Source organism: Macrosteles quadrilineatus, unplaced genomic scaffold (genome assembly GCF_028750875.1).
Source record: "Macrosteles quadrilineatus isolate MER2022 unplaced genomic scaffold, UCM_ALF_1.0 Scaffold_6__1_contigs__length_79288215, whole genome shotgun sequence".
NCBI classification, from domain to species: domain Eukaryota; kingdom Metazoa; phylum Arthropoda; class Insecta; order Hemiptera; family Cicadellidae; genus Macrosteles; species Macrosteles quadrilineatus.
The window spans coordinates 29,083,496-29,111,484 of record NW_026542599.1 but is presented as its reverse complement, the minus strand read 5'-3'; the positions used below and the strand labels follow the sequence as shown (position 1 = coordinate 29,111,484).

Here is a 27,989-nt window from a genome sequence, read left to right as displayed (position 1 = left end):
TTTATCGATGTTGATGACGACCATCTGGAGAATCGTTGAAAGTACAAGGGAAGTACTGAAGTGCCTGCGAGGTCGGGTATGACCTCATCACAGACAGCACAATGTCCGCAGTGGGCTGGAGTTTTGGATGGTCTTCTGTAACGGGCTTACCAAGGTCGTCAACACATCCGTATCGTGGTCGTTAACAGTAACACTTAAATTATAGATTATGAAATCCTAATTTTTAACCAGCTTGAAAGGCTGATCTGACGTGAGCAACACAACGAAACCTCCACTTTACTACTACTACTACTTCCACTAATACTACTATATACTACTACTACTTCCACTACTACTACTTTACTATGTAGGCGAGTAAAACATCAGAAAGAAATGTGAATGCCACTTGAATGAGCATTATTCTGTGGCAAAACTCAACAAAAACTATTATAACAAAGTAGGAGAAGACAACTCCCTAATTTGAGTGTTCGAATCCTGTCTAGGGGGGGGGGGGGCTTGATAGATAACAGAGCTTGAATGGAGAGGCTCACTATAGTCTGTATGTATGGAACCTGTCTCCTGACCCTCTCTCTACCTGGGACAGGTTCCATCATACAGACTATAAACAGTGGAAGGCTCGGGTATATGCTTTGCGACTTGTACTTTAAATTTTGATCTTCTTCTAATACTTATTGTGGCAGTAGTATGCGTATGGTTTTCTTTAGAAAACTTTTTTACGATTCTAACGGTACCAATGTTGGTTCAGAAATAAGGAGTAAAACGTAGGGGGTGATTTTTTAGATACTACGCTCATTGGGTAACTAACAAAACAACTGATTGTTTTAGCTAACCAGCACCAACGCCCTAATAATGTCGAACTGTATCTTAAAAACGCGTTTTCCCTTAATTATGGAGCGATTTTCAATTCGGCACCATTAAAATTGTAAAGAAATATCTCAATCAGAAATATACTAGGCCTACTGTTATTTTTTTATTTATGTACTGTTTTAATTTCATTTCAGTTTAAAAATCATAAAATATCTCCATTTTGGAACCAAATATTACACAACAAATTATATATTTTCCAGAATATGCAATCGGTAGAGAGGTCGGGGACGCCCTGTATTTTGTTTAAACTGAACACAGCATTTGAGCGCAATATTTAGCTCATGACTACTGTCCCTTAGCTACTTTCACATAATGCTAGGTTGGTCAAGGTATTTTCGCACGAGCCAATGCTTTCTCTGAGGTATTTATAGTTTTTAATATCATAATCTATATTTACACTCTTGCTCAGAGGTTTTAACGGAAAGATATTATTTAGTGTTGGTCATTTGGCGTCTTGCCTGGACAACAGCTGGATCCCTTCAGGCAAGAATCGTCCGCTTCGCATTGCACGAGGAGCACACATAGTGCTTAAGAATATTAAAATATCTATTAAGAACCGGAACTTAAACCTTCCGTATGCTATAATTATAGCTACAGATACTTCAGACACTTTTTTGAGTTTGCAGTGTACACCAACAATGCTATATAACGCATCATCATCTTTAACTCTTGGTTCAATATTTAGTGTTCACAATGTTTTGCTGTTAAATCCTCTATGTATTTTAACAATCGTCTTAATCCAATTTCACATCAATACACGTACCGTTCAGTGTATTATGCTCAATTGTATCCATCCGAATAACTTTTTCTTTTGTGCTGTATTTACCAATTTGCTAGTGCACTGTATATATTTTGTTACAAGCATGTGTTACAACAATTCTGTTCAACACAGCTGTGGCTACGTGCTCTGGGTTGATTTGGGATGGTATTTTTTCACACAAGTCAAAAGTGTTATAATTTAATGGGATAGAAACAGGGAAAAGCCAATTTTGAAAAGCCAAGGCAGTAACAAACTGCTCGACATCGGAGCTGGACATGTCGTTTTGACATGAGATATAATTACAGAGATATAAACCAAAACCGTACAAAAATGCGAAAACTGAATTTTTATGAGTAAATTACGTACGGTAAATATGATGAAAATGAGGGTGTGTCTGACTGTTTTGTTCACTTTAGACAGCGAGTTAACCTGTCACACGTTATGGACTTTTAAAATACTAAAATTATAGCTTTTCCCCATGCTCTCAAATTACCAGGTGCTACAAAGTACATGTGTTAATTGTACTCCATTGCGACACAAGATATAGCAATGCAAACATTGGTTTTGATTACATTTAAACCAAATATTTTTTTACACTGCCTCGCTGCTGATTGTAACAAATAAAAATTGTAAAACTACAATATGAGGCTTTATTTTCTACAGCGATTCCATTCCTATGTGATAAGCTGTAAATGTAAAGGCATGAAGATACTATAACATTGAAAAATCTAGTTATTTACACAAACATTTTCCAGCAATTCACAAACACTCGAGCGATAGTATCATTACTATTGTAAGTAGGTTTGCTGCACCGGGTGTCTGGTGTCCTTATTCCCGAGGAAGCGTACTTGATCCAACACCTACAAGTTGGGAGGAAGGTCGAAAGTCGGACAGAAGCTTTGTGTTTCCTTGTATTGTCTACTAATTACTTGACTTCATCACGCCTTTTTGTCCAGTTGAACACTAACCAATGAATTGAACGACTGGTTCTTACCATTCAAGGAGTTATCTCGATCTAGTACCTTGTCTGGTCGTGACGTGGTTTGTCAACTGTTTGTATTGGATTTGCAGTGAACAGCGCAAGGAAAGGGTAGATTTTGAGGCTCAGCTGTTTTTTTAAGTCTCTTTTCTAAGTGTGTGTGACTGCTTAGAAAATTCCAAACCGTCCCTCAGATTACCGTGTTCCTTTTTTTTGGAGAATAGTTCTAGCTTGATTTACTCTAAGGAATTTGTTACCAAGTTTTGAAAGTCGAACCAAAAAAGTCGAAAGAAAGTCGAAAGTCGAGCTAGGACTATATTCAGGCTAAAATATTGATTGGTTTCCATTAACAAAAAAACCTAAACTATTGATTCTCTTTGTCAAATTTTTCTATTTTGTAACACTATGTTGGATATAAACATAATATCGAGCAGAGTATACTGGAAAACTAATGGATACTTTTAGTAATTATGTTATATGTTAATTATAAACTTTATGTACTATTATTGATGAAAATAGGTACGTTGCGTTAAAAAGTCCATAGTAGCCTAAATAATATTACAAACTTTTATCCAAGATTCGTACCACCTCATAGCAAATAAACACATATAAAGTACTAAACTATACTGGTACAGAATAAAGACTAAATACTCTTTAAAAATTATTATCAAATCAGATTTTCAACCACCACTGTGCGACGTGCGTACACTTCTCATCATAACGCAAAACTTTAACTTGATGTACAAGTAAGGTAAGCTGGGGTAACTGGGCCATGATTTTACTACGAAGTTGAGTATTTTTGGGCTTTTTACCTTTCTGTTAGCCAAAGTATACATATATATTTCTTTGTAGATGTTTGAAAATAAGCTGCCATAGATAGTTTAAATACGTAAAACTTAATTTTGACAAAAATGATTTCTTAAATAGATTTTTTATTTATTTTTTAATTTAAGTCTGGTAATATTTAACTTACCCCCTGAAACTGGAGCAACTGGACCACCTAGTCGGTAACATAAAAAGTTGTTTAGGTTGACTGGTTTTATTTCTTACTCAAAGATTTTACAGTGTATGATTTACTCGTTGATGATTTTGTGGAACTTAGATAACAAGTCCTTCATAAGAAGAAACATTTTAAAACCACCTAGAATTGTTTCATCCTTAATCACATGCTATTTCAAGTTTCGATAAAAGTCAATCTTGATAATAAGTATTATTTAGTAATTCCCACGAGAGTGTTGTTATCGATGTTATGCTGTAATAGGGTAATACTAATATCACATAAAATGCACCTTGTTCACAGACATACTGCACTATTTTCCATCGATTTGGAAGGGCCAAGACGTCTAATATTAGTACAATTACCTGAAGCCATCTTGAGAATCGCTGACACTATGATGATAATTCTAACAAAATAAACTGTGTACAACCGCTCTGAACGTAGACATTTCATTCCAAGGTTTGGAGCTAGATTTAGTGAACGATACAAACAACCCGACCCAGTTGTTTCAGTTTATCATTACGAAGGCCTTCACCCACATCGTGCATCTGTGCATCTCCATCAGGAAACATTGCTACCAATCATGCCGAAAGTGGAAACACTGTTGCCAACGGAACAAATGCTAAGCTAGTGTTTCTCATTGTAATGGATGGTTGAAAAGATTCAATGGATGTTATCTATGAAGGAATTAAAAGAAAAGTGACATTTTAATTGAAGACTCGTCAAACAACATGAACTTGGGGAATATCACCAGAACATTAACGTGCAATCCTTTTACTCCCAAACAGCGTTTTAACTTACCTTATCTCATTAGCAATATACTGGTCCAAGACCGTTCAAGAGGAAACTGATTAAATTACTCTTGAACATGGAATGGAGAAATTAGAAAAAAAAAACTAATTCTAGTTATAATGAAGTTGTGCTAAATTTAATAGAATCCTATGTCGCTTTGAAAAATTAAACTAGCAGCCTGCGTCACTTCGTGACTTCAAAATCTGTGATATATGTTATGTATAGTGGATAAGGGTAAAAACGATTATTTATCATTATGTCCCTATTTTGCATTGGGCTGCACTTTACTTTACGTCCTACACTCATTCGAATTAAAATATCGATTATTCGATTGTTTCATTCGATATATAGTTTGGCTGATTTTCATTGCTTGCGCGATCTATTCGAGACATCTTAGTAAAATTACAAATGCTAATGAAAAGTACTATGAAAACACAAAATCTCTTCTTTACATTTTAAACAAATAATATTACAATATGTTTCTTAAATACTATAAAACATCAATAAAACTTACTATGAAAACACAAAATCCTTGTTACAACACAAAATCCAACGTAAGTCATTCTCTTCTTTACATTTTATACAAATAGCATTACAATATTTTACTTGAATACTGAAACATCACCAACTAGAACAGATAACCTTATTTTCGTACTAAAGTAAACAAAACTGTATTTTGGCCATCTGTTTTGATGTAAACAAATATAAACTTGAAACAGTTCAGATGATTAACAACAGAATTCAGCATAGACTCTGAAATTTTGAAAGCCTGTAGGACGAAGGGCTTTCACGATATATAATCCAAACCGCAAAAGTCACATCTAGAGAATAAGATCTTTAAATTGATACCCAATATGCCTATAAAAATAAATATTTAGGGATCGATTTGCTGCACACAAAAATCCAACAAATTCTTGTAATAATTTAGTACTATATAGAAAATATTAAAATAAGTTCAAATCCCAATAGCTTTTAGCTCGTATACGCTTGTGTTTGTTTACGTACCACAACTATAGTTCGGCCGCATAGAAAACGACCTGCGTGCTAATGCTAAACCAATGCTAGAGGAGGTCGCTTTCTAAGCGGCCGAACCATATCGTCGAACAGGATCATTATTGTATCAGCAATAAAATAAGATTGATTGTTTGTATTGAAAAGGAAACACACCCAAAATTGAAATTTATTTTTAAACTAGTTTATTTTCTTAATACGTTTTCCACCAAGTTTCTGAAAAATTTACTCTGTTCAAATATTGGAAATTTAACCATACAGCCACTCTACAAAATTATTTCGTCCTATTAAATTCATAATAAATAACTTAACATTGTCGTTACGGATTGGTTATTAAAACGTGTCCCATTTGTTGTTAGATACTGTAGTTAAAATACCCCCGCCGCAGCAAACCTGCAGACTAAGCGAATTTCCATCAACCTGATTGGATTTACACTAAAATGCCTCCATAAAAATAGCACATTTATTTCCTATTTAAATAGAATTAGTTTAACGAATACTTAGGTTTGCTGCAACAGGGAGGGTAAAAAAGATTTATTTTGTAAAATGATAATAGTTTAGTAAGAAATAAAAGTATTTTCCAAAATTGATCAAAATCCTACTAATATTATAAATGAGAAAGTTTAGATGTATGGATGTATGGATGTATGGATGTATGTTTGTGACAAGTGAACGCGAAAAATACTGGTCGGATTGGGCTGAAATTTGGCATGATGATAGCTCACATTCCCGATTAACATATAGGCATATTCTTATTTCAAAAATCCTTTCGGGCTCCGCCCCAGTGGCTCTGGAGTTTCCCATGTTAACCTTATGAGAAATGGAATTATTGAATCTTAACAGCTGTTTCAATTAAACAAGTTGGTTCTGTTCTGTGATGTTCAATAGCATTAAAGTTACAAGGATTACCAACAGGGTGCAGCACTATTATTTCTTTTACATTTATGACAACAGCTAATTTGCAACCAAAAGGTGAGTGAGCGTAGCGAACGAACTTCAACCTGGAGGCGAGTTAGCGTAGCGAACGAGCTAACCTGAAGGCAAGTGAGCGCAGCGAACGAGCTCCAACCCAACGGTGAGTGAGCGTAGCGAACAAACTTCAACCAGGACGTGATTGAGCCATGCGAACGAGATAATCTTGAAAATTAAGAAGTTAAACGGGGCAAAGCCCGCGGGTTACAGCTAGTATGTTCATAAACAAGCAAACTACAACAGTTGACTTATTCTCCATAAGAATAACATGGGAATTTTAAAATTACAATTTTTTTGAATTTTCTCTGTAACAATTAGGCGCATAATAACGCTTCAAGATACTAAATTATTTGTTTTTTTAAGCTCTACAAAATGGTTTAAAAAGAAATTGTGAAATTTTGTGTTTTTAGGGTCAAAAATACAAAAAACCTATTTTTACCCCATAAAACCCCCCATAAACCCCCGTTCCCATAGTCCGATCATGCTGGTTCGCGAACTCATTCAAGTTTATCCCGCCTTACACCTTCAAACCAAATTTTATCAAAATCGGACAAAAATTACTCAAGTTATCGTGCGGATGGACACATATATATATATATATATATATATATATATATATATATATATATATATAGATATATAAAAATTTGAACGAATGTTGTTTTTGGCCTCTGGGGACATCAAAATGAAAAAGTAAATCGGTCCCGGGCTTAGGTCTTACCATGAGACCTACGGTAATAGCTACTTCCCTATAGGGAAATTCGCTAAAAATACAACATACACATATATTATAACCAAATTAAATATAAACACATTTTTCTACTTTTTTGTTTACATTCAATCGTGGAAATTTGAAAAAAACAAATGATCAACAATATATGTTTATACAAACTGTTATGTACAAAGAAAGAAGGTGTGAGTGTGTACGACAGTCGTTTTTTCTAATTTAAAACTATCCACAAATGTGACATCAGTAAGAATTTTACAACGCCTGCGACTACAGATACCACACTAACACGTCGATGCAACGTACTTAACAGACCCAACGTTTGAAAGGCGTTACAGTGTACATAAATTACTGCAATATTTGTGACTGAACGAAGGTAAAATTCACTGTGGTAGATTATCTCGACTTTTTTTAAGAAGCAATTTTATTTTATTTTTGTCTTTTTTGATTGGATTTTGCGATGCAAAAACAGAATAAGATTCACATACTGTTATCAACGGGATTCTATGTATACCTAAATCGTGCTAGTAGTCTACCAGCTATAAAATGGCATATGCAGTTAATTACATTGATCTTATATAAAAATATATTTTAGTAAAACTTGTATATTTTTAGTATTTTTGGCCTATTTTCTTACAGGGGATTAGTGATATACTGTATTATAATATTGTATGACTATTAACGTAGTCGTGATGGAGAAATGTATAACCATTGACTACAACACCTCTACAGAGGTAGAGGTGTATAGTCAATGGTATAAATTATAATACCCCCGCCGCAGCAAACCTGCAGACTAAGCGAATTTCCATTTGACTGATTGGATTTACACTGAAATGTCTACTTAAAAATATAACATTTATTCTTGATTTAAATAGAATTAGTTTAACAAGTACTTAGGTTTGCTGCATCAGGGAGGGTAAATCTGATTTTTTTTATGTGAATAGTTAGTAAGAAATAAAAACATTTTCCAAATTTGATCAAAATATGTTCACAAACAAGCAAACTACAACAGTTTACTTATTCTCCATAAGAATAACATGGGAATTTTAAATTTACAATTTTTTGGAATTTTCTCCGTAACCATTAGGCGCATAATAACGCTTCAATATACTAAATTATTTGTTTTTTAAGCTCTACAAAATGGTTTGGAAAGAAATTGCTAAAATTTAAGTTTTTTGGGTCAAAAAATGGGAAAAACCTATTTTTACGCCATAAAACCCCCCGTAAACCCCCGTTCCCATGGTCCGATCATGCTGGATCGCGAACTCGTTCTAATAAACGTACGTTTACACGTTTGTACCAAATTTCATCAAAATCGGATCAGGACACACACACACACACACACATATATACACACACATATATATATATATATATATATAAATATATATACATATATATATATATATATATATATATATATATATGAATTTGAACGGATGGTGTTTTTGTCCTCTAGGGACCTCAAAACGAAAAAAAAATCGGTCCCGCGTCCAGGTCTTACCATGAGTACTACGGTAATAGCTTATTCCCTATATGGGAAATTCGCTAAAAGAAAAAAATATTAATGGGACCACCATCTATTTGCCCAATTACCACAAAATGAAGGACAAACCTAACATGACCTAATCTAAAATTCATAGGGTACTTATAATTATTGGCCCATTATGGGCCAATTAATTGGGACTTATGGGCCTTCTTTTTGAAAAGAGACCCAAAGTCATTGCTTGCATCATCAATGGTTACACAAATCTCCACTAGGGTGGTACGGTGTGAGCTTGTAGTTGTCTAGTTCCCCGATTGATAGCAGCACTGTCGTCGTCACTTCTGATAGTGACACTCTGGTGATAACGCAGCCACCTCCGCCGTGTACTCGTCTCGCGGGCGTCTACCGCTGAGCTGCGCTGCTGTTGCCAGCCGACTACGAGATTGGCCTCCTTATTGAGTTCTCAAGTGGTAGATTGGTTCGCTTCTGGTCAGTACGAGTCAATTGGCAGCGGCTTCTCAATTAAACTGACATTCAACTGTTGTTTGGTTGTAAATTAATTAGGGAACACCACTCAAGTGCGCCTTTGCCAGTCGATTTTTTACCACAGTGATAAAAGTTAGTATAGGGGTTTAAACTGAAATATAATTGAATCATTAGTGTATTTGTTTAAGGGAACATTATTTTTTATCTACCAGGAAAACACTATACTTATAGTTCTTACCAATTATAATCGGGAGTGATGGTTTATCAAACTCAAACTAATTAAATTTAAAGTTTACCGAAAGTTTTAAAATTTAAATATCCTGCGGACGTCTTCGGCGGACGCGTCTATTTGGCGAAATTGAAGAAAATTGCGTCGAAATTGTGCCACCCACTAACTTACTTGAAGTGACTGCAAGTGACATGAGTGGAGTGACGAGTGACTACCCTGAACATCTCAACCCCTTCGACGAGAGCTACGACCCTGCGTGTGCCTCCCCCGTGGCACCCCCCAGGACCAGCGGCAGACACAAGTATAACACATGGAACGCCAGGGAACAGCAGGCGGTCAAGCCTAAAGCTACATTCCTGGAGAAGCCGTGGTAAGTGAAGGTGGTCAATTTGTAGCAACTTCTCGGCTACCCAAAACAACTAGAACAATAAGTTATATCTAGACTATAATAAATCACTGTCTAATTTAATTTTAGTTGATTCGTTTTACCTTCAAGAATGATGCAATAGTTACCCTAAAATAAGTTAAGTTGTACGATATGTCATTAATCCACTATTTAATATTCCATAGATTATTAGTTTTGGAGCTTGAAGATCAAATCTGGGACTAGGAGTCCCAACTCTAGTCTCCTGTAGTGGATTTCCGATTTGCTTCTTATAAATACAGTAGTTACACAGCGTTATGTTGCACTGAATTTCAACAGATTAGGTGTAAAGTGGGCATGATATGTGGCTTTTAATTTTACGAGAGCAAAAGTATGTTACCTACGTTATTGTTAATTGTTGTTGTAATATGTATTGTGGCGCAAAACTGAGGCTGTCAACTTATTATTATTATTTCCATTAGCAGCTTAAGTGGCAGTGTCATCGCAACATTGTTGAGTTTCCTATAAGAACCTTGTCTAATTGGTACACTGTTTGGGCATGGGCGAAACGTCTGGTATTGTAGTGTAATGTGTAAATATAGGCCTGCCAATAATTCGACGTGGCTCTCATGACAAGACCAGTTGTGTAGCCTAGTTATTATTATAATTGTATGGGTAGGCGAGTGGATTTAGTGATCGCCTTCTAATCAGTATGTTGCCGGTTCGATCCCAAACTGAGCCGATTCTCAACCAAGATGCCACTTGTCATTTGGGATCACTCAAATGGCTATCTAAGGGCCGACAGAAAGACCAATGCTTAGACCATTTCGTCGTAGACACGTAATGGCACACAAAATAATAATATTATTAAACCTTTAAACTTAATTTTGTTAAGAATATTACGAAATATTTTACCTGAAGAGGAGTGCCACTTCTTCTCACGTGGAAATTAGGTTCTTAGAATTTAGTTCAGTCATAAATGACGTGAGGTCTTTGATAAGAGCTTCGAAAGCTACAGTAGTACAATTTGTACTTATCCCAGTAAGATAAGACTAACCTATAAATGTAGGTATTCACCAATTCCCCGGAATATGAAAATAGTTTAAGCTACTAATTATACTAAATCGACTAGAATCTAAGCTATTTCAATTCGAATTTTTAACGAAACTTGAATTTTCCTTTAACAGAATCTTGCCTAAGTATATTATTTTTATCCTAAAATAAGGGATTCCCCAAAAATTTTGGGAAAATCGTTGGGGTAGTTTCTTTTAATAGTATGCACAAACCTTACTCATTTCAAAGTTTAGGACGAGCGTGAAAATAGATAATGTTTTATAAATGAGTGGTTGGATCAAATCCTTTCATCCAAGAGGTCTATTATTAGTACAAGTTAAAGAGCCCCTATATCTTGCATTGTCAATCTGTGTTGTGATTCAACCAAGACTCTGACATCCTTGAGGGTCAATCTTGACGTTGTGGTATGTTGTCACTTTAAAGTTTAAACTACTGTACTTCCAAAGAGAGCTGGCGTAGTGGTTAGAGCGCGGGACTTCAGTCCCTGAGGTCCCGGGTTCGATCCCCGCCAAGTCACCAATGGATTTTATCTAAGTGATAATGCCGCAACCTCTAGATCTAGCCTGAAGTAATGTGAAAAACAATCCCAGACTCGTGCCTAGCGTCCTTAGGACAAAACAAAGAGGACTCTTAAAATTGTAGACCAAAGTTAGGGCATGTACCCTACAATCCCCTTTCAACATGACATCTCTATCAATAAACTGAAGACAATGAATTCATTTTAATTTCTGCCCAGTATAGGCTCATGTGTTGAGTGAGTGTATTAGTAAGTTCACTATTATCACAGAAAACGTACTACTATAGTAGTACGTTTTCTGTGCTATTATTTACTTTTCGTTATTTAACAGACGAATAAATGTTAGAAACCACATATAACAATTTATTTGAAATCATGTTTGTCTTAATCTTAACAAAGAGCCAAATGATCACTGTAAAATGAGCCCTAAAATATGTGAGTTGTATCACAGCCAATATAGACCACCCAGGGTCTATTCCCTGTGGTCGTATACATCAAAATCAAATACCCCCGCCGCAGCAAACCTGCCGACTAAGCGAATTTCCATTTGTCTGAATTGATTTTCAATTAAATATATTTTAATAACATTAGGTATTAACGAGTACCTAGGTTTGCTGCTACAAGGAAACTAATAAAGTGTGTTTTTTAGTAAAATATTGATAGCTTAGAACAAAATAAATAAAAGCAAACTACAACATTTGACAATATTCTCCATAAGAATAACATGGGAATTTTAAATTTACATTTTTTTAATTTTCTCCGTTACTAATAACCGAACAAAACTACTTTTATATACTAAATTATTTGTTTTTTTAAGCTCTTTAAAAAGGTCTAAAGAGAAATTGGGAAATTTTGTGTTTTGAGGGTCAAAAGTGAGAAAAACCAATTTTTACCCCATAAAACCCCCCGTAAAGCCCCGTTCCCATGGTCCGATCATGCTGGTTCGCGAACTCATTCAAGTTTATCCCGCTTTACACCTTTAAACCAAATTTCATCAAAATCTGACAAAAATTACTCAAGCTATCGCGTTCACGGACGTATATATATATATATATATATATATATACATATATAAAAATTTTAACGAATGGTGTTTTTGGCCTCTGGGGACATCAAAATGAAAAAGTAAATCGGTCCCGGGTCTAGGTCTTACCGTGCCACCTACGGTAATAGCTACTTCCCTATAGGGAAATTCGCTAAAACGCACGAAAACGTTTCAAACAGACACCAAAACAAGCTATATTTTACAATAGTATGAGAAGAATTGCAGAGTTAAAAGTTGATGGTATAGGTTAGAAATTCAGCTTTACCAGCATTTATGTAAATCATGCCAAATATTTTCTGAAAGCAACCCACAAACAAAAAACTATACAATACATTCAATAGAATACATTACGGTCTAATTTGTACGTCTTTTTCCATTATTGCCATAACTAGTAACGTATTAATAATTTATGGAAACGGTATAATCGTTTGCAAAATTAATATTAATGCGGTTTTAGCTATGCAAATTGTGTTTTGTATCTTGTTTCACGTTCGTTTAATTATATTGTTCCTTATGTGTGGCACTTCTATAAAGACAATAGAGACACATGAAAAATAATTAAAAAAAAGAGTCGGATGCGTGGTTGATAGTAAAAACGCCCAGTTAGTTCCGAACTTTCGTGCAGTTAAGTACTGACCTAATGTATTTTTTAAAATACGGCCTTACAGAACTATCGTCCTAATGTATCAAATTAGGTTATATAAATACATGTTTTCGTACAATATGTACGCCGAGTGTTTTGATGATTTTATAGTAATCAATCACTAAATTGATCCTTAAAGACGTTTGGAAGAAATTTTAAAGCTAAATATGTGAATGCAGGAACAGTAAGGGACTAAGGGAGGAATGGGCTGTTGCTATTAAATTTCACACGTTTCTAACTTCAACCTTTACGGGCAGATATTTGTAAATCTAAACCAATTTTTAACATATTAAGAATTTGTGATTGATTTTCAAATCTAATTGTACCTTTAGTAAAGATCATTGGATGATATTGGGATAGTAAGTCGATGACATATTTCTTACAGATTACAGGTAGCCTACTCAAATTAAAAGAAACATCTTTTCATCACGTCTTTATCTTACAGTGATTTGATTTTGTATAACCGTCACAAAATAACCAATACAATTTTGGCAACTAAATTATTTAAGTTATAAAAACTCACAGCAAACCTTGCAATTTAATCGCCAAATACACAATATGGATCGACTTCACGATAAATCAACCACATCTGGGTGTCTAAGCTGCTAAATAAAATCAGCTGATCTCACATGACGTCACCGTTGATTTCAACAATTAGTTAATCAGCTAGTTAATAGCTTTGGCTGTGCAGGCTTATTCATTGCTTCTTCATTAAAATTAAGAAGGAAACCCGGTCTGGTTTCGTCAAAGAAAAACTTGAGTAAAGATGGGATTTATAGTGGCACTGTGGCTAATCCCACTTTCGTTGGGAGTGTTGCACGACGTCCAAGTGCCACGACGTCCAATAATATTTTTCCAGTGCCACGACGTCCAAAACATAATTTTTCAGTTGTTGCACGACGTCCAAGTGCCACGACGTCCAAAAGTACAGTAACTGCCAAAAATATAGTCTTTCTACAAGCTTTGGACGTCGTGGCACTTGGACGTCGTGAAACAGCGCACTGTAGAATTGTAAAGAAGTATCATTTGCACGACATCCAAATCCTCTGCCAGTTGCACGACGCCCAAGTGCCACGACGTCCAATCAATATTTGACTGTTGCACGACGTCCAAGTGCCACGACGTCCAAAGTGCCTGCACACAGTGAACACTGTTTGCCGACCTCAGTGCATACAGTTCGCATTGCAATTATTGAAGGCAACTAGGCCTAGTCAACTGTTTGAAAGTTGTCAACCGCTTCGTCTTCGATTAATGTTTAAATTATTCAATATTCAATGGTTCTAATTGAACTAATTATTGCATTAGCTTAAATTTTTTACATGTAAAATAAATACTTTGTCACCGTAAAATGTAATGATGCAGTATTTCTGTTGTTATGATTGCATAATTGATTTCTACAAAATAGAGCTATGTCATAGAAACGAAATAAATAAATGACTGCACTATTCACTATATTGTATGATTAATACAATAGCCTAAAAGTAAATGGTAGGTTTAATGTGAGTAGTGGTAGAATTCTAAGTACTGCAGTAGAATAGAATTGTCATACTATATCAATTGGTAGCAAAATTACTCGTAAGATAAAATGAATGCGCAGTTTTATAACAGCTGTAAGACTTCCCATTTAAGTACCGGTATCATTGAAATTGTATAACTTCCATTGAACAGAAATGATATAAGTAGATATTGATACACAGATATATGAATTTTCATACACTTATAATATGACGAATTCAAAAAAGGTTTATCCGTCAAATGTGCTAAATATTATGTAAACTATCACTTATCAGCTTTTTAAGCTATAATGGTGTTACTACAATGGTTAAAAATGTTTCCTGTGCAACATGTATTTTTTAAACTAAAAGAAGGTTTTCTTTTAGTACAAACATTGCTCTATTAGTGCCTACGAAAAATAATTTCACTATTTTACGAGATCAATGTTTGACAACAAAATTAAATGGTTGAAGCAGATATTCAGAGAGTGTCTCCAGCTGATGCAGTAATAAAAACGTATTTTAGCCATAGCACAGACAATATATAATACTATATATATAATGCTATAATAGTAATCTATCCATCTATCTATACTATTATAAAGAAGAGGTGGTGTCTGTGTGTGTGTGTCTGTGTGTTTATGAGATAGCCTAATCTCAAAAAGTACTGAACCGATTGGGCTCAAATTGCACGTAAATGAAGCTACAGCTCCGAGGATACATATTATACAACTATTCCCTCTTAGTTATTGTCCTAGGGCTCTGCCCCGTGGGCTTTCAAAAATTTGAGGTGAGAGATTTTAAAATATTGATTGATGGTATCCATGGTAACAAGAGCAAACCTACATAATTTAAAAATGTAAACAACCAGAATTAACTGTCAAATGAATTTTGATTTCACAATTCCACACAGCTGGTTCAAACATATTAAATAATGCACGAATATCAGAACAGAGAGGGTAAGGATTATAAATTTAAAATAATGATGTTAATAGTCCGAATGTAAACATTATTTTACATTACTTCAATGTAGCTGTCAAACCATATGTTAATGTAATTTCATTAGTACTAAAGGTCGTCCAGTGGTCGAAACTCGACCAACAATTTGTAATGTACAGACTTCTCTATTTTCACCCCACACTGTAAATAAAACATGTGATTGGAGTTTCTTCAATTTGTTTTGATTTTCTGTTTATATTTCGTTGTTATTTCGTCACCAACATGGAAACCCATAAAGCTCATGTTAATTTTTTTCAAATTTCAAATTCATTTCTTGTGCTTATTTCTGAGCCTATTTTAATTTTAAAGGGATTCTGCACACCTACAGAAAAATATCTTTCTAACAGTATGCGAAGATTTTTCCTGCGATGCCCACAAGCTGAGGAAAAAGGTTTTAAAGAAACATGCTTGCCTATTAATATACAGGGTGTTTTTTTAAAAACTTGCATCTTTATTTATGTAAAAACCGCAATAGATAGAAATATGCAGTTTGCGGGAATCATCTATTGACGTAGGGGGACCAATTGTTTTGAATTCAACGTTACATTCACATTCCCCCCCTTTCCCCCCCCTGCCCCCAACTTATTTTTTTTAAATAGCAAGGTACCCCTTGTGACATATAAAATAAAAGAGCATAAAAAAAGAAAATGTTTGATGAAAAAAAATTGAAAATCGGTTCATAAATTTGTGAGATATTCCCCCCCTCACCCCCCCGGAACTTAATTTTTTTAATAGCAAAGTACCCCTTGTGACATATCAAATGAAAGAGCATGAAAAAAGAAAATTTTTGGTGAAAAAAAATTTAAAATCGGCTCATGCATTTGTGAGATAATCACCCCCCCTTTTCCCCTACCCATAATTTGTTTTTTAATAGCAAGGTACCCGCCCTTGTGACATATCAAATGAAAAATAAATTTCACCAAAATTTTTCTTTTTTTCATGCTCTTTCATTTGATATGTCACAAGGGGTACTTTGCTATTAAAAAAAATTAAGTTCCGGGGGGGGGGGGTGAGGGGGGGAATATCTCACAAATTTATGAACCGATTTTCAATTTTGTTTCATCAAACATTTTCTTTTTTTATGCTCTTTTATTTTATATGTCACAAGGGGTACCTTGCTATTTTAAAAAAATAAGTTGGGGACAGGGGGGGAAAGGGGGGGAATGTGAATGTAACGTTGAATTCAAAACAATTGGTCCCCCTACGTCAATAGATGATTCCCGCAAACTGCATATTTCTATCTATTGCGGTTTTTACATAAATAAAGATGCAAGTTTTTAAAAAAACACCCTGTATAGACGAGAGCATGCCCCGTGGTTGAAAAATCGACCAAAAGTATGTTTTGTGAAAACTTCTCTATTTTCACCCCACACTGTAAATAAAACATGTGATTGGAATGTCTTCCATTTGTTTTGATTTTCTGTTTATATTTTGTTGTTATTTCGTGTCATCACCATAGCAACCCATAAGACCCACGTTAATTTTTTAAAATTTCAAATTCATTTTTTGTGCTTATTTTTTAGCCTATTTTAATTTATAAAGGGATTCTTCACCTCTACAGGTAAATATATTTCCAACAGTATGCGTAGATTTTCCCTGCGATGCACACGAGCTGAGAAAAAAGGTTTTAAAGAAACATGCTTGCCTATTAATATATAGATAGATATGATTCTTTCAGTTACTTCATTTGTTTATGTTTATGATCTACTAGCTGTACCCGCGGGCTTTGCCCCGTTTAACTTCACAAGTGAGCTCGTTCGCATGGCTCAATCACGTCCTGGTTGAAGTACGTTCGCTACGCTCACTCACCTTGAGGTTGGAGCTCGTTCGCTGCGCTAACTCGCTTCCAGGTTGAAGTTCGTTCGCTACGCTCACTCACCTTTTGGTTGCAAATTAAATGAATGATTAAATGAATTTATTTATTTCCATTGAGAACAAACTTATTACATGCATTTTGGCTGTAGTCAAAATTTAAAAAATAATAGTGCTGCACCCTGTTGGTAATCCTTGTAACTTTAATGCTATTGAACATCATAGAACAGAACCAACTTGTTTAATTGAAACAGCTGTTAAGAAATTCTTTTTGAATATGAAAAATCATAAGGTTATCATGGGAAACTCCAGAGCCACTGGGGCGGAGCCCGAAAGCCCGATCAGAATAAAAACTACCTACTTAGTTTTCCTATTTAATGCCCAAAGAATCGGTGTACCAAATTTCAGCCTCCTAGGTAAATGGGAAGTGGAAGAATTAGTGATTAGTGAAATGAAATGAAATGAAAATCCTTCTTTAGAGGCGAACTTAGGACCTCACGGTCCTTTCTTACAGTTAACCTCATGAGTGAGTGAGTGAGTGAGTCACAGTCAGTGAGGGCTTTGCCTTTTATATATTTAGATTATACTGAGTCTGTTCTTTGTTTGTGAAATGCTGTAATAATATTTTACTGGGAATAATTCGTTTTAAAAGAAATCATTCATCATGGTAGGCCTATTGGAAATGATTTAGGATTCTATAATCATTGCCCTATCAACCTAGGCCCTTTTCCTGAGTGTTATGAGGTTTATGTTTTGATTTATTTTTGTGTAAACCGTAATATAATCCCCCTGCCACAGTAAATCTGTAGACTGAATTTCCATTTGCCTGATTATATAATTTCACTAAAATATGTTAGAAAATTACCCTATTTTCCATATTTATTTATATTTTCCTATTTTTTCTATTTGTCGGTTTGGAACTATTGTGATAGCTTTTTTTTACAGTGCAAACCATGGATGTATGGATGGATGGATGGATGTTTGTGACAAGCAAACGCGAAAAATACTAAACCGACAAGGTTGAAATTTGGTATGATGATAGATGACATCCCCGATTAACATATTCTTACCTCAAAAATTCTTTCAGTCTCCGCCCCGGTGGCTCTGGCTCTGGACTTTCTCATGTTAACCTTATGAGTATTCATATTTAAAGAAATTAAAGAACTTTGTCAGCCGTTTCAACTGTACAAGTTGGTTCTATGATATTAAACAGCATTAAAAAGTTATAAGGCTTGCCAAACAGGGTGCAGCACTGTTATGTTGTTTGTTTGCATTAATGACCACAGCTAATTTGAACCAAATAGCAAAAAAAAAGTTGTGGTACACAATGAGAACTTAACTTTTTTCCATGGTTTAGGTGCAGTGGTAGAACATCAGGACTATGGTAGATGTGTGCTACACAATAGGATACCGTATAAATTAAAAGACCAGTTTTTCTTTAAATCGTGTCCTCTCCCATAACTGCAATAAGCATTTATACTTATATGCCAACCCCGTACGAAGGACGGGTACCCTGCTAGTAACACAATAATACAAATACAGTATACTAATACAATAATACTGTAGGTTTCCGTAGTCTGTGGCCATAGGTTCGTCTGAACTGTCAATCAATTCTGAGAAATTCACAGTTGTAAATTCTTACTAGTCTTTTTCTAAGTTCACGTCGCACTCGCAATTAGTTCGCATGTTTTATCTAGGAAAGCAGGTATGCCCTAAGTCATAGCATTTTTAGGTTAAGTATAATAATAACAAACATGCTTATCGTAGGTTTGTAGGCATACTTGTTCAAGAATATGCCGTGGTAGGTTTTGTTTATAAATTTTATTTTTTAATTCTTGTCTAATGACGATATTGATTTGTATTTGTGCGAAAATGTTAATTTATTTGTCAAGGGCATGAGTGGCCCTCTAGTCTATGTATGTTACATGAAGCACAACATGAAAAAGAATAAATTATAGGAAGGTAAAAAACGGATCAGTTGCTGAAGGTCTAATCAGACCTTCGACACACATTTTGCAGTTTGTACTTGATGCTGAGGATCCCATGAATCCTGTACAAAATAAAAAAAAATGTTTCATTCAAACTACAAGTTTATTAATTTTCCGAGAACCAGCCTTTATCAGGACTTCCGCTCCCACGCTAGTTGGCAACATCAACTGTGCTATTGAAAACAATAAATCTTGAGTAAATATACTGTAATGTTGAATTTTTAGGTTGTGGTGTTCCTTCGTAAACACATTCAATTATAATCTAGGAATATGTAAATTTATTGTTATACGTTAACTTTATTGATATTCGATTCGCTACAGTACTATTAAACCTATAACATTTTAAATTCATGTGCGTTGTATTTTAGAGTTGGGGAAACAAAAGAACCCTGTGTACAACTTATTTATATGATATTTTCATTGGTTGAAATTTAATAAGTGGTGTAGCAAAACACAAACACAAAATTTATTGAAATAAAATTAAGTCAATGTTAAGTGAATACTATTAATAAACATGTTTCCGACATAAGAACATTTAATTGAAGCCTAAAAAACAGTTCGAAAAAGGCATTCTATTCTTTAGACTAGTAAAAATTAAAATGAGGGTATAAAAAATAGTTTTCAAAGATCATGTTGATCAATGTACATTCATCTAGTCTTGAAAAAAATAAGTATTTAAAAGGTTACTCCAAACATAAAGAAGTTAATCGGTTGTTAACCAAATGTCATCACTTTTCAAACCATGTAAACCTTAAAGTTTTCCAACTGTTGCCTGGTTTATTTTTTCTTTTTATGTTTTTTTTTTTATTTATGATGTTTCAATTAATGGTTCAAATATTCATAGTATATATATTTCTGAACAAGAACATATACCCATGTATATATAACTAATAAACGTTCCATAAGCATTTTACACGAGAGAATACTGTTCGGCAAGTAGTCGGTCATCGTAACAGGTCATCATGAAGGAGCTTGGACGTCGTGCAACAGCGCTGAGCTATATTGGACGTCGTGCAACAGCGCTGAGCTATATTGGACGTCGTGCAACAGTCAAATATTTATTGGACGTCGTGGCACTTGGACGTCGTGCAACTGGCAGCGACTTTGGATGTCGTGCAAATGTTACTTTTTTACAATTCTATAGTGCGCTGTTTCACGACGTCCAAGTGCCACGACGTCCAAAGCTTGTAGAAAGACTATATTTTTGGCAGTTACTGTACTTTTGGACGTCGTGGCACTTGGACGTCGTGCAACAACTCAAAAATTATGTTTTGGACGTCGTGGCACTGAATAAATATTATTGGACGTCGTGGCACTTGGACGTCGTGCAATGCATCCCTTTCGTTTAATATACGAGACCCAAAGCTGCCTTCAACAATGAAAGAAATTGTAAGTATTCAATATTATGGTTGTTACAATAGTTTTTAGTTTGATGACAAATCACCTGCCTATCTTTGATGTACCGTGATGATAATAAATAAATAAATAACAACTTAAAACCAAAAGCCTGATGGCTATGTCACAATACAATGCAGGTATTACATTTGATGATTTATTTGTGTAAGTCATTAGTCATAAACCATCTACCAGACACAACAACATGTATCAAACAGACATGCCTAGTAAAAAAAAATACCAACACATAGTTTCCCATTGATATTAAATATAAAAATTGTCTTGTTTCTTCAACTTCCAAATGGTTCAGACTGCAGTATATAGTCAATAATTATTGTTTTACGACCCAGACTGAGAAGTGGGAATATCAATCAGGAATAAGCTGACTGCTGAAGTCATAGGAGATAAGAGGAGAGATATTTGACTAGCTGAAAGATAACCATATGTTTGAGCGCTCTGTTAATTTTATCACATGGAGTCATAGCTTATCTCCTCAAGGACCCTGTGCTGTAAATGTGCATCATTGCACTCAACCTTATTATATCGGTGTCAATTTAAACATGACAAATGACATTTTTGTTCAGTGATGCAAGTGGGATGATATGTTACCACTTTGAGAATTTTCAGGGCTGACATTGCAAAATATATCACAGTTTATATAAATACACCTGTTGTAAACCTGAACAAATTTTCTTGTTTTTGAATTATAAATAAAGAATTTAATCTCAGGACTTGAAATTAACTCATGGTTAATGTAATTAGGCGCAATGAGTTCTCTGGGGACCTCAAAACAAAAAAGTAAAGAGGTCATGGGACATTTTTGTTCAATGATGCAAGTGGGATGATATGTTACCACTTTGAAAATTTTCAGGTTTGACATTGCAAAACAAGATCGCGCCACTCATCCTACACTCATCTCCATTCATACTTGGCTTAAAATACCTACATAGTATGGTCGCCATTTCATAAGAAAGTATAAAAAGTATAAAGTATAAAATATATCACAGTTTATTTATAAATACACCTGTTGTAAACCTGAACAAATTTTCTTGTTTTTGAATTATAAATAAAGAATTTAATCTCAGGACTTGAAATTAACTCATGGTTAATGTAATTAGGCTCAATGAGTTCTCTGGGGACCTCAAAACAAAAAAGTAAAGAGGTCATGGGACTAGGTCTTACCATGAGACCTTAGCTTATTGCCTATATTGGAAATTTGCACAAAGAGAATGTCTAGGGAGTGAGGCCATAGATTTAAATTTCTGGCTTATATTTTTATCACCCTTGCAGATCAGTTTTAGTTAATGAAAGTTTCAAGAATGAGAATGAGAGGGTGTTTTGTTGTTTACTATATATTTGTTTATAAAATAGTTACTCAGCTTACTGTATTTTAATAGAATATTACATCATTCCTTGAAAATAGTCCTGAAAGGGGTTTACCGGACGAGTGTGGTCGTTCCTGTGCGAGACGAAGTCGAGTGCAGGATTGCAAACATTTTATCTGAAGGTGTCAACATAATATTACTTAATTTTCATGGTACCAGTGCTATAATATTGCATAGTTGTTGTGCTGTTTGTGGTTTTTCTTGTTTGCTATTGTAATTGTTGATGTGAGATTCAACAGCTGATATTTGCAATCAAGCCATTGTTTGCAAGGTGAGGTGACCTTTGGTCTAAATCTGTCACATTGCAATCGTGATAAGAGATATCACTAGATTCTTCTACGTGACTGCAGTGTCAATTTCAAATGACTGTAATTCTATCAAGTCAATTCAATTAATACTGAATTAAACTAATAATCCCAAAAAAAGAATTATGCAAATTATGTTTATTTGACAGTAGTTTGCCACAGATACATATTATTATCCTTATATATAATACGTGAAGGTGTTTTCTACAAAACACTACTCCTCTGTTATTAAATGGACAGATTTTTACAAACGATGTGTCAAAATTAAGTACTTTTTGTGTAGACGCCCCCTTTCACTAATTCCTTTCATAAAAGTCCTCGGGCTTTGCCCCACAGGCCAGCAAAATCCCAATGTATTTCTTATGATGAAAAGATTTTGTTTACGACTAATTTGTAATAATCACAGCTGTTCATAGTAAACACATGATACACACAAGAACGTTCGTTTTCAGTGAGTTCGTTTTCAGTTTCGATAACTGGAGCTGAGTGTATTACATTATCTTTGAGTTGACTCTTTCAAGTCATCAGAAATTGACTGTTATTCGTTTTGAAATAACACCTGTAATACTTTGCAATTGCTCGAATTCGAGCAACAGGTGTACTGTTCTTTTAACATTTGAAAACACTTCATTATGTATGATTAATGTCAAAAAACTCTGTATTAATTAGAAGTCAGACAACTAATTGTAGCTTAACTAAATCTGATTTTAGAACTGATTAAATGACAATCATCCAAATTTCTGTTTGCAGAGAAACTCAAAGTTCGATCAGACAATCTTGATCAATACAGATTAATGAGGGCTGACTCTTGTTTCTCTTAACAATTTAATGTCAATGATAATAATGAATTAAAACATTAGCCAGCCAAAACTTACAAGAACAATAAAAATTAATTTACAAACCTCAGGGTGACTCATAGTATACAGTCTTAATGACCTACTTTCAAAACGTGAGGGAATTTACCAGTACTTGTCAAAAAACTGTAGTTAGACCAAATGAGGGGGTGAGGGATGGCAAAAAGTAGGTCACAGTGTTCCTGGAATGTGGTAGTGGTGCAAGGCACAAATGGCTAACAATACCGACCAACAATATAAGCAACAAATTTACAATAGATAGCTGGGTAATTGAATGGATATAGTGTTTTAGAAAAATCTGTAGCTTTTTGATGTTTTAAAATTGGATCCAGCTGTTCTTGTTAACACAGTTTTTAATTGTATTATCCTGGCCAACGTTACAGCTGATCTCACTCAGTAACAAAACTACACAGATCATCTCACTGCATTCTACACTGAGCCTTACTTGTATTCGGGTTCAAATACACACAGTTACCTACGTCCTATGTCAATTTACGGTAGCTTTTTGACGGCTCAAAACTGGACCCAGGTGTCTATAGGGTCCCTAACCCAGGTGTCTATAGGGTCCCTGACCCAGGTGTCTAGGGTCTCTGACCCAGGTGTCTATAGGGTCTCTGACCCAGGTGTCTAGGGTCTCTGACCCAGGTGTCTAGGGTCTCTGACCATTGGACTTTTAAAACAATCCTGGCTCAAGGACCAGCTGATCCTAGTCAGTAACAAATCAAGAATCTCAACACTCATCTTCAGTCAGTGTTGAATGGATCTCGACTAAATCAAAACATTATTTTCAGGTCAGCTCTGAACATTTCACCTAAGGGGAAGCTTGTAAGGCGGCTGTCAGTTTTAAAAACGGCAGTGGAGAAATTTGCCACCAAAAAGAAGAAAAGACTGGAACATTCATCATCGTACAGAGAAGCAAGTCTACAACCGAGAAGCAACAGTCTTCATGAGGACTTCAACTATCGCATCATCTCACCAAAACTCAAGGAGAAGATTAGACAACAAGTCTTCTCGAGGTCTATCAGCACTCAAGAGCAAGAGAGTAAGTAGGCTAAACATGACAGGCTGGGTCTACCTATCTTAAGGCATAGAAAATTACTATCTACTTCTTGCTACTTAAAAGTAACTTCTGCAAACTAAAATATATTTATCATCTAATCAATGATTATAAATATTTTACATTGCAAATTACTACTTTTAAATCGTAGCGCACTCCAAGCCCGCAGTTTGCATGTTATGTACTATAGGCGTGAGAGAAAATTACGCCCCCTCCACTCTTCATCGCGGGGAAATGTTCCTCTCCCTTGCGCCCCAAAAAACCGTTCAACCTCTTGCACCCCTGGGCCCAAACCCACCAAGCCCATTTACTAAAGCGGCCCTGGCATTCTCTGTGAATGATTCATGTCACTATGCTCTTTATGAGTAAAAAATACTGAAAACAAGCTGCAGCTGGTACATATAGCTAGGATGTCTACTTCAGTTTTAAAAATTGATAACCATAACGGATTAGGTCTGTCAAAACATTTGACAATCCGACTCTTGTAGTATTACTAATGTCTTATTATTTTCTAACTAGGTCTCAACCCTTCAATTGACTAGGGTTTCAGTCTTTCACCTATCCAAAAACGCCTCAGGTGTGTTTTAAATACATAACATGAAAAAATACAGCAAAACAATTACACCTTCAAACAATTAATAAGCTTCTTCTCTTTTGAAAAAGTACCAATTAACAATTTTAATTAAACACAAATCACTGGATTTAGATAGACATTGATACTACAAGTATGTATAGAGTTTTGAAAGATTAAAAGCACTCCTAATTCATGTAACCTTGTTAGTTATTGATGAGCTTTAGAGGAGTAATACAAAGATACATTGACTATACCCTTTGAACAAAGTGTACTGATGAGATTTTTAAGACCATGACATGATTTTACTAAAACCAATAGATATGACTTCAAATGATTCTTTAAATACCTATTGAAATATATTACAAACCCAGATATATAGAATGGCCATTTGACACACATCCCTTATTCTAGAGATTAAATACACACTTTAAAGTGGTGATCCAATTCCAGTAATAAGTTTTCTCTATTCTATCTATCTAAAATCTATTATAATGGATACTTGTCAGTGTTCATTTCACCCTTTGGTTTATTTTCCAGCAAAAAGTGCAGACGAAGACAGTCAGTCTCCACAGCTCAACGGACGTCTAACTCTTCCGCTAAACTTGGACGTTGAGAACCAAACCAAAGCTGATGATCATTCCCCGACAAGTCCGGAGTCAGAGACTGAAGTAAGCGTGCTCGGAGCTCGACCTAAGGCTCGGAAAAAGAGACCTCCACCACCACCTCCGGTAGAAACCTCCAGGCCAGTGAGTTCAGCAAGTGCTTGTATTGCTAAAGTTGTACATAAAATTGTTATTTGAAACAGTTATTTGTGTAGCTTGTAGGCGAAGTGAACACGAGATAAATGTTTACGCATGAGCCGTAGGCAAATGGGAAAGTTTCTCAAGTGCAGCAAAGGCAGTTAGCACTTCTGTTACACATTATATTTCTCCTACAGTAACTATAAATATATGTGATGTGGAAAGCAAATAGGGAACTCTTGTCGGAAATTTTCGATTTTGAGTTATATACGACATATTTGTATTCCTTATTAAATTCCGAATAACTTGGTGCAAGTCCCATCTGCGATTTTTTTTGTTAAAGTTATTGGACTTTGGAACTTTGTTATTGAAAAAGGTCATTTCAAGATAAACACTTTTGAAAATTTCAAGTACACATTAAAACAGTTTTTTCGTATTTAAGAAGAGATTTTGGTTTTAAAAGAAAGCTTATAGTGTCCTCTTTGGAGGCAAAACCAATTTTTGTCTTAACCCTCGTAGTTTTCATTTAAATAATTATTTTATAGAAGCATGTCATAACAATTACATTTCAGAAAAGGGACCTCTGGTCGGCCCTATGTTATTCCTCCATAAGATAAGAAAAGGTACCTCTTATCGGGACCACAAAATTTGTGAGATATTTTGTTCTCCGTAAACTGAACTTTGTTGTAATTCTCTAAATTTTCTCTAGAATGCAGGACAATTCATTTTTTGGCCTAAAATCTGTTTAAAAAGTGAATATTAGAAATGGGACCTCTTGTCGTTATGGCAAAATAACATTGAGCGACAAGAGGTACCTTTTCTCAGACCGTGCAGAGGCTAACAAAATGATTTGTTTCGACCTTTTATGTCTTCAATTCGATCTTTTCACCGATACTGTCCTGTTCTATGATAAATGAGGTATAACAATCGATAAAAACCCGAATTTCAATATTTTCGACCTTAATTACTTATATCGGCCATACTGAACATTTTGCATTGCCGACAAGAGGTCCCTTTTCGCTTTCCACATCACATATAAAGCCAAAAGTACCCATGAACTTTTGAGAAAACTACAAGTCACACACCCATAAACCATATACTTAAGATGTTTGTCATGACGAGAAACCATGCGCAAAACTATCCATTATTTCATAAATTGCCCTTTAAGGTTGTAATTCCTTACTAAAGGGAACTTTTCATATACCAAATGTTAAAAATACCTCAGCTGTACTTATTTGTTTCTTATTCTTTCAATTTATCACCTTATTAAAATCAGGTGTGATTATTTGTTTGTTTATTTCAGGTTAACTCAACCAATCAATAGTTTTATTTATACTTATGATGTCAAACGGGGTGAAGCCCGTGGGTAACAGCTAGTACCGTATGAATAATTAGTCTTTCAAATACTGTATAACACGTTTTTAGGTTAGGTTAAATACAAACCTTGAATGAAATGGTAAACGGTGCACCATATGATCGTAGGTGTAATATCTTTAAGTGTTGCCAACCTATTTCTAAGCATACACGGATTATGTGCATAATAAAAGCACAGTTTTGTGTTGTTTAGTTGGAATACTGGTCTGGAACAGAGTAAAAACTGTGCGACAAAGTAAAATGTGTGTGCAAAGTAAGTAAATGGAGCAATTAGCAGCTTTCTCATCAAGATTGAAAGAAAAAAAGGAAAAATCAGTACAATTAAAGGAAGCACACTTTGTCGGGTGACTGTAGGAAATAGTATATTACTAGCCCAGTAAGTTGTGTTTTTATGTGCGAGCACGACAAAAACACGTGGTATGGCAATATGGTAAAAAATGAAAATACAGTAATATTGTCGGAAATTTGTCCCCATAAATATTTAGCACACTGTTCTATAGCCCAGTCAGCCCATATACAAGGTTGGGCCTGAATGTTTCTTGTCTCGTACAAATTAATATGACAATTTGTCTATTAGGATGCAACCAATGGCCTGGAGAGATCAGATGACGGTCATTCAGCCAATAGCAGCATTACTCAAGACTTAGAAAAAGACGCCCTAACAGACGACGACATCTCCTTTGTGGAACTGGACAAGCTTAATAAGAGTGACAAACACTTCTAGAGCTGAAAGCAATAAAAATTAGTTGCCAGAAACTACCCTTACTTTGAGAGAATATGCTGTATGCAGTCACAAATGTATTAAGAGTAAAATGTTATTTAAGTTAATTGGTTTTCGTTATTCATACCACACGTTCTTTGTAGGGCAGATTGCTTGGATCACTTGTAGGTTATTGAAACAATATTTTGTTTATGCAATTTTAATTTTCAATATAACTTTAATGATTAATATTTTTAGTAAAATTTTGACATGAGGTTAATATTTTTAAATAAAACCTTTGACTATTCAATAGTTTTAGACTGCTTGATTGGTAAGAAACATTAGAATAAAAAGTTACTACAAA

The 27,989-nt window shown here is 34.9% G+C and overlaps 1 protein-coding gene across 1 annotated transcript; it reads left to right on the top strand.

The window, feature by feature from the left end:
- The first annotated feature begins 9,273 nt into the window (after nt 1-9,273).
- Nucleotides 9,274-27,753, top strand: LOC128996330 (uncharacterized). Its single transcript, XM_054421584.1, has 4 exons — nt 9,274-9,676; nt 23,972-24,222; nt 25,349-25,557; nt 27,503-27,753. Exons 1-4 carry the CDS (start codon nt 9,498-9,500, stop codon nt 27,647-27,649), a joined length of 786 nt encoding a protein of 261 aa, XP_054277559.1. The 5' UTR covers nt 9,274-9,497; the 3' UTR covers nt 27,650-27,753.
- The last annotated feature ends 236 nt before the right edge of the window (nt 27,754-27,989 follow it).

What these genes read in the sequence shown, in the direction of transcription:
- LOC128996330 (XM_054421584.1), top strand. Translation starts at nt 9,498, where the DNA reads ATGAGTGGAGTGACGAGTGACTACCCTGAACATCTCAACCCCTTCGAC. An exon ending in ACATTCCTGGAGAAGCCGTG is followed by an intron (nt 9,677 to 23,971) that starts GTAAGTGAAGGT and finishes CATTATTTTCAG; the next exon opens with GTCAGCTCTGAACATTTCAC. An exon ending in CAGCACTCAAGAGCAAGAGA is followed by an intron (nt 24,223 to 25,348) that starts GTAAGTAGGCTA and finishes TTTATTTTCCAG; the next exon opens with CAAAAAGTGCAGACGAAGAC.